Raw genomic sequence first — 14885 nt, 5'->3', positions numbered from 1 at the left:
TACAATTCTCATTTGTGTTGTCTGTTCCCGAAAGCTAATACTATAAATATTAATTTATCTGAACCCCATATCGGGATGGATTTTGGGCATATAGTATTATCCATCACTCGTTTTTGGTCTGAGCTCCTTAACGTTACAGGCTCACTTATAAAGATGAGAAGGATAGATTTTTTTAATGGATTGAAAACTACCCAAACGGCTTAAACTGATTAAATTTCACTTTTCAGATACTACTTACTCCTGTAACAATTTTAGGTCACGAAACTTACTGGTTATAGTTCGCTCCACCATAAACCACCGGCACAACATTATTCTTATACGCCCTCAAAACAGTATCAGTAACAAAATCATGGTCTATCGAGTCTTCCATCGCCAAATAGAAAAAGTACTGATTCTTCAATCTCCAATTACATGCTCCAAACGATCTTCTCTTACACTGTTTCATGCCACAATTGCCAAAGACATCTAAAGTTAGGTTATATTTAGCCATGGCCGTCTGTAGTAAATACACGAAGTTTTCTCGGTTGCTGTTAGATTTGCATACATCTATAATGGCCGCTGCCGCTTTGGATTTAGTTGAGAAAAGAGATTTAATGTTTGGGTTGATAGGTTCTGTGAGTAAAGGCCAGGGAAAATGAGAGCCCAGCTCTTCTGAGCGGTTGTTGTATATTGATATGAATCTGTAGGGTATTGTAGAGTCATGTCTGGAACAAACAGGAGACTAGTGCAATTTCTCAGAATCATGAATTGATGAACGTAGCAACGTGCTCAAAAGGCACGCGGTGCGAATAACTCTGATTTTACTATTTTTCATCACACTTGTTCGAAAAAGATCTTATTTCATGCAGGAGTACTGAAGGGCAAAGACCTATTTTGTTCCCGCGGGACTTATGGATTGTGAAAAAAGCTATAGCTCCCTAGGGAGTTATAGCTTAAAAAAATATATTATGTCACTTATTCATACAAACCAAGTAGCATAATTGAGTTTTACTTTTAAAATACTGACATGTATAATTTAATATATTTGTTCATGTTTAAAATTATTTTATTTCATTATTATAACAGCCGTGCAACGAGGGGGGTAAGTGAAATTTTGGTGGTCATTAAATACCCGAGTTTGCAATATTCTTACCCTCGGAGTTACACACAATGTTTTTCATCACACAAGTGCGAAGAAAAAACTAAATTTTGAGCGAAATAATTCTTAAATACGGTGACATATCAAACATTCATCCGCCATTTTGTAATTTCTTGGCAGGAATGCCGTATAGGTCTGTGCCTTCGATGCTTAACCTGTCAAGAAATTACAAAATGGCGGACGAATTTTTGATATGTCACCGTATTTAAGAATTATTTCGCTTAAAATTTAGTTTTCTCTTCTCAAGTGTGATGAAAAACATTATGTGTGACTCTGGGGGTAAGAATATTGCAAACTCGGGTCTTTAATTCCCTCTAGCCTGCGGCTGTCGGGAATTACCACCCTCGTATCCAGAATTTCACAGTACAGCTGCTATTATAGCTGAGCTATAGCTCAGCAGAGAGAATTCATGCAATGTAAAATAACAATACGTTTATATATATGTTTCAAGGCACAGATTGTCAAGGAGTATGAGTTTGCGGCGCTTGCAATGTTAGGCCCGTGTCGTCCGACACCAACAATTTTGTCAGAGAAGTGTCAGTTCGGCTGATAGCACAGACCACTGATAAGCATCTCGGGCGATCATAGGGCTGGCGTTGTCTTTGCCCAGAGGCAGAGGTGATCGGGGGGAAATCCTTAGTTTCGATTTTTAAGTTGTTTTGTGTTAGCATAAGTTTACGTTACTTGCTTTCTATTGTAATAAAATTTAATTAAAGACTAATTATAAATAACAATATGAAATAAATTAAAAAGCCAGATTTAGATTTAACAACTTTGTTAACGTTTTGAATTGGTTTTGATAGGACCATGACGATCGTTTAAACCCACTACCGACTGTGGGTGGAATACTGGATTTCCGTACACCGTGAGAGGAACAGGAAGTGACGATCCTGACTATGACTGCCTAACTTTTATTAATTTTAGGTATTTTTTAGTACATTATTATTATATAGCCCATTTTATTTCAGTATGCTGGCATACAATAACACCGTTTACGAGCAAGTGAGATGAAAACATATTAACCCATAAACAGACTTGAGTTATTATTTGACATACCTGTACGTCCAAGTCCAATTAAAAAACCCGTCATATACAGGATTACAAACGTAGTTCTTACCAGCAGAATCGTTGGAAGCGAAAATATACACCTGATTTACACCTCTTACACTCGGTATATCCACTTTTTCATCATTTTTTAAATCAGCAGCGTTAAAAACGATGGCATCAAAATACCTGAGATCACCGAATAATGTTCTGTTTTTAGTAAAATAGCAATTAATATTGCTACACTTTTTTTTGATGAAATGCGTTTGGCCTTGTTGTCGGACCCCTGGAAGGTCGGTCCAAATAAGAATATGCTTTATGTCAGTTAAGTAACGTTCATATTTTATAATTTGTCTGTAGTTCAATCTCTCGTTGACGCAATGGGCAGTTATTATTATGCAGATGACGTGAACGATGAATTTCCAATATTTGAACGATGATCGCCCCATTTCGCTTTAAAAATGATTATCTTAAATTGTGGACTGGTGGAATTGTCGATGTATCAAAACCGCTTTCTTTGAAACGTGTGATGAGTTCGAAGTATGAATTCAAAGTGGCTTGCTGTGATTGGGATTCGCATTTGTTTTCAAACAAAATTCCTGGTTTTCTTGCTGTTGCATTAAGTTTTTGTTAATTTTGCAAGATTGAGTAAGTGATGTAGAGATAGATTATGAACGGTTGCTGTTTGTGGAATTGACGTGAGAGAATTTATTCGGTTCTTATTTGTTTGTTTTGCTGACGTAGGTATGCACGTGTGTGAGAGAATACGTACCGGGAGAAACGAACACTGAAATTTCGTTATTTTGCCTCTCTATCGGTCTGTACAGGATGTAATAAAAATAGTGGAGATCCGTTTAAGGGCATATTCGGTATAATGTTTTGATTACACACACACACACTCATATACGCCTATATATATGAAGACATAAATATCCGTACTGGATCTAGACCTAGCTTACACAAAATATTGAAATATTGTTTTATAATATATGCCTACCTCAATATTCAATTCAATCATTAATCAGAGTATAAAAAATCTTCTTTATTTTATAATTGATTAGATAATTGTGTCTCAGTAAGTGCTCAATCATGTTCACTAATGTATACCTACCATTCTGTAACTACCTTCTTAACTATTTACTAAGATCACGATTTGAGCTTGGGGTTTACTGTGATTGGCTTTATATATTTAAAGTTTAAAATTGCACATGTAATTATTATAAGCTGTTGTAATCCTAAATAAATAAAATAAAATTAGGGACGAAGTAGAAGAAAAAAAATTTGATGAAAAAAGAAATTCATAGGGCAGGTCGTTCAAGTCGGCCATACCTCCATTTGTGTGCCAAAAATTTTTCGCGTCAAAAAAAATATTCTTCTACTTTTTCCTACTCAAAACACGACGCCAAATATGCCCTTAAAAGGATCCTCACTATTTTTGTTACATCCTGTATATAAATTATAAACTAAATGTCATATACTATTGGGATAGGTGCCGCCGTGGCGAGGTGGCCTAATAATAAAGTGGGTTCATGTCCTTAGCCACGATAGCTAAAGACGCCGGTTTATATCTAGCCTTCACTACCACTGGAGGGCTTCGTCACGTCCACAATCTGCCGGACGATATCGGCCTGTCAGATAGAACAAAAAGTTGACAGTTTCGAACAACTGACTGACAGGTTGATATCGTCCGGCGGACTGGTGATCAGGCCCCTTTAGTATATGATATCTATTTCAGTTTATAAAGAAATTTCGATTTTCATTTAACGGTTGTTGTTGTCAGAACTCTCATTATAATCACATTTTCCGAAACGAAATAAACCAATTGTAATTCATAAACGGTAACAAATTGAAACGCTCGTTTTATTTGACTTGTCGCGATTTTTCTCGCTTTTTCAAAATGGCGTCTCATTGTTAACACACCGCTTGTATTGTGTCCGTGACGTGGGTCCTCCGGACAGTCCGGGACAAAATCGTACGGGTTTTTGAAAGGACAACCGATTAATGTTACGGAAATCATTTTAATGGACGCTTTAGAAAAGTTATTTTTTGTTGTGACGTGGGAATGGAATCAAAAAGTACGATAAATGGTTTAAAAAATAGGTAACGTTAATATTTCATGTGACATAAGGGTTGTATAAAATATTTTCCTGAAAAAACGGTCAAATCAAAGAAAATCTTAACTTGAACGCTTAGCTATGTAAAACTTATTTGGCTAATACCCGAATAACTAAAAAGGCAAGGCATTGTTTTGTTTACATATTTGCTGGCTTTAGAAATACTTCTACTATTTTTTTAGTGCAGTAACGTTGTTAGTACTCACTTCACAGTACTAACAACGTTACTGCACTAAAAAAATAGTAGAAGTATTAGATGCTGAGAAATGGTGCATCTAGGTTGCCTAAATTTTATTTTATTATAATATTTATTAAGTATACTACTTTTTGTGGTGTCTTAATGTGCCATGTGTGTGTGTGTTTGTGTTTGTTTAAGTTATTTAGATCACTGCAAGAAGGGCTTTTTGAAGGTTATTGTAGGCCTTATTTTTGAAAACTTGTTACAGTAGGTATTGCAACATCTCACTACATGATACAACGCTTGGCCTTGAAATGTTATCAATAACACCTCCAAAGCTACAAAACGAGATTACTAGTAAATTAAGTTATTTATATAATAGTGTTATTTGAAAGCTCATTAGCGCTCGGGGCGGCAGGCGACGATCTGAATCTGAAATGCAAACCGCGAGCCAAAGAATCTCATTAGTGCGCGACCTCCGAGAGGACTCCGTATTCTGAACCGGAGAGTAAGAAACGTCACTTTTGTAACTTTTGTTATCGCGGTTATCTCATTGTTGCTAATCTGACAGTTCTAGAGTCCGAAAAAGCGCACACCGAAGCGGCGTCCGGATATTCCAGCGATTGATATGTTTTTGTCGTTCGCTGGGATATTCGCACCCGTCTTAGAAGTAAGTCTCGAAAAATCGGTATAAAATTAACATAGTGCCTAGTTCTGAAAAAACTTCGATAATTTACAAAAAACCAGGATTTTTTTTCTGAAACTTATCATTATGCGTTTCAGGAAAAAAAAGACTTGAAGATTAACTGTGATAAAACTCTCAAAGACAAAATATATATATACACTATAATGTATATAAGGAGTTACGTGCATAGAGATCATTTAATAAATTGATTGTTTTTTGTAGTAAAGTAAAAGCTCTCTAAGCTAATAATTATAAAACGTAGGTATATTTTTGGGTTAAATATGATTTTTACACTTTTGCAAGAAGCGATATCGATATGGATTTTGAAACCACTATATTTAAAAATACCTCATTTTACAATTAATTTATTCCATAGGTAAACAAATGTAAACTATAAAGTGAAATCAATCAAATATATCAATATTTACAGCAGGTATTGATGTTTGTGTTCAAACATAGTTGACCGTTAATCGAACGGACCTAAACATTTTAGTAACGCTTTGCAAATATTCCTATTTTGCTCAATTGAAACATCAATTTGTGCATTGCAATTGTTTCATTATTGACAATTGAAAATAATAGTACGTCATCATTTCAGTATCACCTAAACTTATTAATTATTGTTTAACCTCTTGTATTAATCTAACCGAACGTGGATCCGCGCCGTAAGTATTGAATTCTAATTAATTAATAATTGAGTTCAATGCGTACTAACGTGGATCCGCGTTCCAGCATGTGAAAGGTCATGGATTTCAGTGCAACTTATGCCGATTCAACATTTTTGCTAACGATTTCCAAGTACAAAGTCTATTTTACTTCAAGGAAAAATTTCAAATTCTTAATTCCTTGTTTGTAATTAATTTATAAATATTATAAAATTTCGAAAAGAAAAAATAAAGTTCTTTTTCTGTCTGTCTCTGACACTTGACATGATATCAGAGTAACAAAGAAGAATAACTATTTTTCAAAAAACAATTGTTCAGACAGTGCCATTAATAATATTGATAAATGGCCAATGTGTTCGTGTGCTCAACACTCGGAACACGCTTGTGTTCTCAACAATCCCAAAGAGGTTGTGTTATAGTTATAAGTATTCGCGGGCTTGGTTTCCGCAACTCGACGTCATATTATCGCGCCTATTTTACGTGGTGGGTGTCGGCAGTCGGCACTACTCTTACCAACCCAACTCTACCAAAAAGCCTAGCAGACCCTTGATGTTGCCGACGACTTCGGGGTATTGTGTGTTATAGTAATTATGTATAAAGAGTTTTAGCCACGAGCTTAACTAAAGAGGGAGCAAGGATAGTCACGCCTTAGCGACGCGCCTTAGGATTGGCCTCCAGAATATGCCCGCAGCAAAGCTGAAGACATCGCGTCTTTGCATTCCAGGCCACTCATCGGCAAATCACTGCCGCCTACGGCATACCCAACCGAGTATTAACGCGGATTACATTGTTGTAGCAGATAGGTAACAAAAAAATAAGCAGTTTTGATTTCTTTATAGTGATGGTAGTGGTAATTGCTATAACTGTTCCAAATTTTAAGTATCTATAATCTATATCATACGGTCTCTGAGAAAAACGCGTTTAACCGATTTGCAAGACCGAACAGCTCCGTGAACAAAGTTTTGTACGGAGCTCTAAAAATAAGACAAGTGTGATTTAATAATCTTACAGTTGCCAACGACCGCGCTTTAGGTATTTACAGTCAGCTGCCAAAATATGCTACGCTCTTATTACACTGGATTAAGATGCTATGGGACATATTTTTGAGTAAGATGTGTACACCCATATTTTTACACTTGACTGTACAAAATAAAAGGGGTGATTTGTTGTCTTATTATTGATATGTAAGGTATTGTAAAAGCAGGGCATTTTCAAAAGTTTTGAAAGGTTTAATTAACGCGAAATTTGAAATACCACAAATTATGTTTGAGTGACAATTTCGAAGATTTCAGACTTCTGGCGCTGAAGACATCGCGTCTTTGCATTCCCGGCCGTGGCCTTTGCGTGCAGTGGCGTAGCGTAGTCATCGCTCTCTATCACTCTTTCACATTAAATATTGCGACTGTCGCTACGGAGCGTTAACGACTGGCATGTTGGCTACGCATCCAGGCCTCTCATCAGCAAATCACTGCCACACGTATTCTGCGAACCAAGTATTAGGTATTACTTAATTCATTACATTATTGTAACATTACCAACAACATTAACATACGATTTATAACATAATGTATGATATTATAAGTGTATTGGTGTAACAATATCTAAAGTTTTGAAAATTTGTGACGTTCTCAAGCAAAGGTACCACATTGTCGCTTGCCACAAGGACGCTTTTCGTATAAAGATACAAAGTGAATTTCGTTCTTATGATAAGTTATAATGTGGTGCCTTTTGCTTGAAAACGTCATATTTTAAGAATCTACGGACAGTAAATGGCTGCTTGACATTGGACAATAATGGTATGATGTCTTTCTCTAGTTTTTAAATTACAAAGACATTTATATGTTTTACAAACATTTCACAATAAGCCTGGCCATCCAAAGTGGTAACGCTGCAAGCCTTATGGGCACCATAACGTATGAAAGCGACCTGGGGAGCATTTTTATGTAAAATTTTAGAATTAATTTTAATGATTAGTTTACTGTAGATTTATTTAACTTTTAATGTTATTGTTATTGGATGTTGTTCACAGTAAAAAACACAAACTTATGATCATCTTAATAAATAAATAAATAAATAAAAAAATAAAAATAAAAAAGCCTTTTATTTCTCGCAGGTACTTAATTAACAAACATAATTTGCGAAAGCAATACACTTGAATTAACGCTAGGTTTAGTATTTAGTTACAATGTTATAATATCAAGCAATTAAAATTTCGTTTAAATTTGCTTTTTTTTTTCTTTTTTCTATTTTTTTTTTTATTCTGCAAGAACCCCTCCTGTGAAGGTGAAGGCCTCCTCCAGTGATGACCAGTGATCTCTGTCTTTGGCAACATCCATCCATTTTCTACCTCCTGTTTGGGTGATGTCGTATGCCCACCTTGTGATAGGTCTGCCATGTTTCCTGGTTCCTGTTGGTCCTAGCCATGAGGTTATTCGTAATGTCCAGCGGTCATCAGTCAATCTGGCTATGTGGCCTGCCCATCGCCATTTTAGTTTTTGCGCGTAGGAGAGCGCATCGGTAACTTTTGTTTTTTGGCGTATGATGGTATTGCGTATTTTGTATATTTTTCTTATTTTTAGTATTCTTCTCTCCATACTCCGCTGACATGTATTTAATTTCTTTTTTGTCCGTCCAGTAAATTTCCAGGTTTGGCATCATCATCTTAATAAAGGTGTGCAAAAAGACGCATTTTGATTCCAAGTGGTGTATCTGCTCTAGACTTTGTTTTGCAGGTAATCTGTAATATTAATACAGAGACAATGCGCAGCCAGGTGTGAGCTGAATATTATATTTTCGCTACTTCAATGCATAATAATTGAATTAGATTCATGGTGAAAATTGATAATTTTGTTGCTAAAGATGTTACTTTATTCACCGTGTTGATGTATTATCACAGTAGAATATATTATAAATCATATGATAATGATCATGAATGATTGCCGCATTATTTGTTTACAGTGCTAAATCTAATGGTTTTGCTAATTATTAAATCTAAAACTTAACCTTCTTGCGCAAATATTGGCCATCGTAATCCAGCGTGCCGCCTGCGTGATGGGCACTTTGTCTAGGGGGAGAAATTTAGCAAATTCTTTTATGTAAGTATTCTTTTATTTAGGTACCCAAAGGGCAAAACGGGACCCTATAGACTCCGCTGTCCGTCCGTCTGTCTGTCTGTCACCAGGCTGTATCTCATGAACCGTGATCTGGCTATCACAGTTGAAATTTTCACAGATGATGTATTTCTGTTGTCGCTATAATAAATAACCGGCCAAGAGCATGTCGGGCCACGCTCAGTGTAGGGCTCCGTAGTTACTCTTCCGTCACAATAAGCTAAACTGGAGCTTCAAGTATAGTAAATTGTTAACCAAGGGATGAAGCGGTACCTTTCACCCGAGTTAAATAAATAGGCTTTGCATAATCAGTACCTAATTAAAGTAAGTCTTTTTACTATGAAGGGAAAACTTTTTGCGATAACCCAAAAACAGCTAAACTGATCATGTCCGCTATAGTTTTCTTTTAATGTCTTTCTTAAGCTCTACTTCCACGATTTTTTTCATATTTTTTGGACCTATGGTTCAAAAGTTAGAGGGGGGGGGGGGACACATTTTTTTTTTCTTTCGGAGCGATTATCTCCGAATATATTCACTTTATCAAAAAATGTTTCTTGAAAACCCCTATTAGTTTTGAAAGACCTTTCCAACGATACCCCACACTTTAGGGTTGAAGCGAAAAAAAAATTCACCCCCACTTTACGTGTAAGGGAGGTACCCTAAAAAAATTAAATTTTTAGATTTTATTGTACGAATTTATCGGCTTTATTGATTTATATATCCATGCCAAATTTCAGCTTTCTAGCACTAACGACCACGGAGCAAAGCCTCGGACAGACAGACAGACAGACGGACATGGCGAAACTATAAGGGTTCCGTTTTATGCCATTTGGCTACGGAACCCTAAAAAGAGGCGAGTTCGACTCGCACTTGTCCGGTTTTTAATATCTTTAAGTTTTTATCTTCTAATGAATAATGACTAAGACCTTCTTACTGATGGTTTTAATTTCCTAATGTGTGTTAAAGCAGTATCCAATAAATAAAATAAAATAAATAATAATTTTCCTCGCGTTAGCCCGGCGTTTTGCCACTGCTCATGGGAGCCTGGGGTCGGCTTGGCAACTAATCCCAAGAAGTGGCGTAGGCACTAGGTAGTTTTTAAGAAAGCGACTGCTATCTGACAATGTAAACATTTTTATCAATAAAAATATATAAAAGGCGATTATCAAGTATGCATAGCGAAAAATTTATCTACTACCTATCTACGTTTTAAGCTGAAACTTTAAATAAATCTTCGCGGAAAACCGTTTCAGTCGCGTGACAATTATTTTTCAGGAAGAATGACTTTGAATACATTTCAAAGTGTTCGCTTAAATTAAACAGTTTTCTTAAAACGTGTTTAAAAGTAGATTGGTTTTGTAGCATTCCGTAGGTACGTTTTTTTGTTTCCATTGAATTCGTTTCATAATATTTTGCGTAAAATATATTGTCATCGGTAAATAAAATTAAACGTAAAATACTAAGATAAATATAAAAATAAAATAACTTTTATTAGATGTCTCACTAAAATACTGAATTAGTTTACAATAGTTTATTTATCTTTGAGTTTTTTACAATTAAAAACAATACAAATCCTTCATTAAATCGCTTGAGGTTTTCCTCTCAGTCGTAATCTGACTGTCAATAGTGTCAATGTCACATTTTTCCAAAACCGCGGCAAAACTATCTGTCACTTGTCAAAATAAAACTAAAAGATCGTTCGAGATATCCTTAAAATCTATCACTTTATATTTAAATTTCCCAGGAATCAATGTTTGAATTTTTTTTTATTTTTTTTTTATTTTTTTGCCAGAGACATGGTAACATAAGGTGTTATAAGGTTTTACACAAGATATGAAAGCACACACATCTCACCAACATTAAGGGCATGCAAAGGAAATTCTTACGCTTATTATTTACACAACAATTCATAAGTAAAATATTTACATCATAAAACATTATATATATTCCTACAGTTAACTATTTCAACAGTATTTGACAATTAAATTATAAATAAACTCGGTATGTGTATTTATAAAATTCATTAGCACTAAGTAAAGACATACGAATTGACCTACACAAGGCATTCAAAAAATAGTTGAAACAATAATATTTTATAAGCCGTAAAAGTACATAGCGACTTTATCAATGAATTCATTCATAATTTTTTCATGCAATTTCGCATGTACATTATAACTATAAGCATAAGGGAGTTTCGCAGTGCTTTTAACATCTTTTTACCTAAAAGACTTTTGCAATAGCTTACTCAAAAACTGCTAGACCGATCACATTCGCTATAGTTTTTATTTTTAATTGAAAGTATTTATTAAGCTTTTGTGCTACAATTTTTTTGACCCATGGTTCACAAGTTAAAAGTCACATACATATTTTTTTTCATTCGGAGTGATTATTTCCGAAAATATTCACTTGATCAAAAAATAGTTTTTGGTGACCCTTATTCGTTTTGAAAGACCTATCGAACGATACCCCACACCATTGAGTTGAAAAAAAAAACATTGTGATCGGAGGTACCCTAAAAAAAATTGTTGTAGTTTTTATTTTACCGTTCTCTTGCCATGCCAGATTTATGTATCCATGCCAAATTGCAGCTTTATAGCACTAACAATCACGGAGCAAAGCCGCGGACGGACAAACAGACGGACATGGCGAAACTATAAGGGTTCCCAGTTGACTACGGAACCCTAAAAATGGACTGTCATAGGGACCATTCGACGCGAGGGGTAATACTACTCTACGCTATGCTGAGTACTTCAAATAGCCATCTAATGACAGCATAGACTTCCAAAATAGTCCATAAATCATATATAAACGGTGCTAAAACGTGACTCGTGTAAAAAGAGAATAAATATGAAGAAGAAAACGATGTTACAATATCCAGGAATGTAGGGGCATACAAAAAATCCTTTTATTGAAACTAGCCTGGCCGTTATCCATTATGTATTAGACGCTTGGGGCGGCGTGGGCACCCTACTATGAGTGTTGCACATGGTAAAAATATCTTTTAAAAAAGTTTTTCATTTGGATTTGATTTGGTTTGATTTTGTGTTTCACTCAGTGGCAAAATTTGTTGACCTTTGTGCCTTGAACCCCTCGCAAAGCTCAAGATTCCACTTTAAAATTTAGAATCTTTCGCTTGCTCGGGTATCAATATTGGCGTTCGCGTCTTTCTTGTAGACATCGCAAAGTTAAAGCAATATAATGCTAATTTGTACGCTTGGACCCTTATGGGCGGGATAAATTTTTCAGTACTTTAAACTTAAATAAGAAAATCGTGATATATAGCTATGTATGTATCCGAGTCGCCAACTTTTATTATATTGTCCACAGGTGTGATCTTTTTCCAAAATGTGTTTCATCCAATCGGACAACATATTCTGGAAAAATCATCTTTAGGTTTTCTTTGATCATTTTTAAATTTTGAATGACCAATTAGGATTTGTAACGATTTATGATTTGGTCAAATTTTTCATAGTTGTCTTGTTTTTTGTCCTCAAAAAAAGTGACAGAGTGGAGCTTTTTGTATGGGATGAAATTTAGTTTTTTTTTTCATGTAAAATATAATCTACAGCTAGAAAGACCTGCAGCACACGACTTTATTTATTTATTTAATAAAACACAAAAATACAAGTGTGACAGAGTGGTCATAAGCAAGACAACGAAAGTAAAAAATAATTTTGTCCTAGTTACCAATCATTCTCTTTAAAAAAATCCTTGTACGTTTATTATATTTTATATTTAAGTACCTACTAGTTTTATAATAATTTTCACTTCTCAAAACCGTAGTAACGCAGCATTATACTCGTATCTGTAATATTCAGTTTTTGCTCCCCAGGGCCCCACTGTCTATGACAGATGCGACGCTGAATCCAAAATGGGCCCCTTGAATACATTTGCTCAACATGCGACTTTTTGTCGCCATAATGTATTGTGATAGTTTTATTCAAGTTTTCACTTTATTTTTATGGTCGCGAGTAAGATATCGGCTACAATGTTTGACAGTCAATCGCGGTGACTAAATTCATTTTAAATTCAGAGTAATTTTAAAGACACTGTCTTTAAAATAATAATATTTTCATGACACTTGCTCGAAAAAGATCTTATTTCAAGCAGGTGTACTGAAGGACAAAGGCCTTTATTATTCCCGGGGGAGTTATGAATTGTGAAAATAAGTTATAACTCCCTAGGGAGTTATGACTTTTTTTAAAATTATGTCACGAAGTCATAGAAACCACGTAGTTTAAATGAGTTTTACTTTTCAAAAACTGATGTTTATACTTTAATATTTGTGTGTATGTTTAAAATGATTTAATTTGATTAATTTAACAGCAGTTTAAAATATTTTTACCTAATTTTCAGTCGTGACTCGTGGCTGAATGCCGAATACGTCTGTGCCTTCGATGCCTAACCTGTAAAAGCATGATAATATGGCGGACGAATGTTTGAAATGTCACTGTATTTAAGAATTATTTCGCTTAAAATTTAGTTTTTTCTTCGCAAGTGTGATGAAAAACATTGTGTGTAAGTCCGGGGGTAAGAATATTGGAACCTCGGGTGTTTAATTCACCCACCACTCGCTTCCAAAATCCAAAATTTCACTTACGTCCCCTCGTTGCACAATATACAATAAAAATATTATATAATAATATACAAGGTGTAACAAAAATAGTGGGGATCCGTTAGTCGGCATCTCGGTATCGTTAAAGTTAGCAAAAAACGTGGGAGGTCGTGAGTTTAAGCCTCTTCGAAGCTCAATAATGCTAATCATTCTGTATCAGAAAAATACAGTCAAAAGTAATGTGCCTCGTGTGTATTTAGGGGGTCACTTATGATACGATTAATCGTTCCGATCAATCTGACAAAAATCGTGAAGATCAGTCGCTTCAGAACTGATCAGCTGATATATCCTCTGAAGTTTACATTGTAGCCCACAAGATGGCAGAACCTACAATGCACAAGAAAACGTACCTGAACTGTAGAGGGCAGCATTTGCCTTAGTGTGAAGTATAATATAATAATAATATATCGGGATGTATTGCTTTAAAAGGTCGGGTTACAAAACAAACGCAACGTTCTCTAACAAGGCGCGCATCGATCACCCGATCTAAGCGGATATAAGGGCAGAGACACACGGACCTTAACAAAACTTCCGTGAGACACAGACATTAAATATGTTATCAGAAATCAGAAATCAGAAATTTTATTTGCTTAAAACATGGTCAGTACAAAGGTATTATAACAGAGGTATTAAGTTTCACATGTTTTGTCAGTAAAGACATGCAAATATATAAACTTATTCTAAACTATTATTACCAAACCATAATCAATTTATTAATTAACATAGGTACTTAATAGCTACGGGCAATTTCATTTCTCTTCAAGAATTCGTTAACAGAGTAAAAACATTCCTCTAGCAACCATTGTGAAAGTTTCCTTTTCAGTTCCCCTAAGGACAAGTTTTTGAAACTACTCGGAAGAGCATTAAATAATCTGACGGCCATCGGATAGCAACTGTTTTTAAATAATTTTGTTTTTATTTTAGGCAAGTACAAGTTATTTGGGTAACGGGTGTTGAAACTCCACACATCACTCACTTTCTTAAATAGGTTTGGATTTGTCTTTACTAAAACACACATTTCGAATATATACAGTGATGGCACTGTTAATAGTTTAAGCTCTTTGAATAATGGTTTACAAGATACATGTTGTCGTACGTCACAGATACTGCGTATGCATTGTTTTTGTGCGATAAAAAGTCTATTTATATGCACCGAGTTACCCCATATCAAAATCCCGTATCTAAGTATCGAGCAAACGTAGCCATGATAAGCTTGAATAGCAGTTTGTCTATCCGTTACTTTTGTCAAACGCCAAAGAGCAAAGGCAAAGCTGTTTGTTTTCCCACATACTTTGTCGATGTGCGATTTCCAAGAGCACTTATCGTCTAAAAGTAT

General features: G+C 35.1%; 1 protein-coding gene across 1 annotated transcript in view; it reads right to left on the bottom strand.

The window, feature by feature from the left end:
* Positions 1–14885, bottom strand: part of LOC133525067 (alpha-(1,3)-fucosyltransferase C-like) — a 36919-nt gene that overhangs the window by 4045 nt on the left and 17989 nt on the right. The window contains exons 2-3 of the mRNA XM_061861293.1: positions 2372–2468; positions 270–704 (exon numbers count right to left, since the gene is read on the bottom strand). Of these exons, the coding sequence (XP_061717277.1) occupies positions 270–704; positions 2372–2468 (532 nt within the window). The remainder of the gene's footprint in view (positions 1–269; positions 705–2371; positions 2469–14885) is intronic.

Source organism: Cydia pomonella, chromosome 14, assembly GCF_033807575.1.
Source record: "Cydia pomonella isolate Wapato2018A chromosome 14, ilCydPomo1, whole genome shotgun sequence".
In the NCBI taxonomy this organism is placed as follows: domain Eukaryota; kingdom Metazoa; phylum Arthropoda; class Insecta; order Lepidoptera; family Tortricidae; genus Cydia; species Cydia pomonella.
This window is presented reverse-complemented; position numbering and strand designations above follow the sequence as displayed.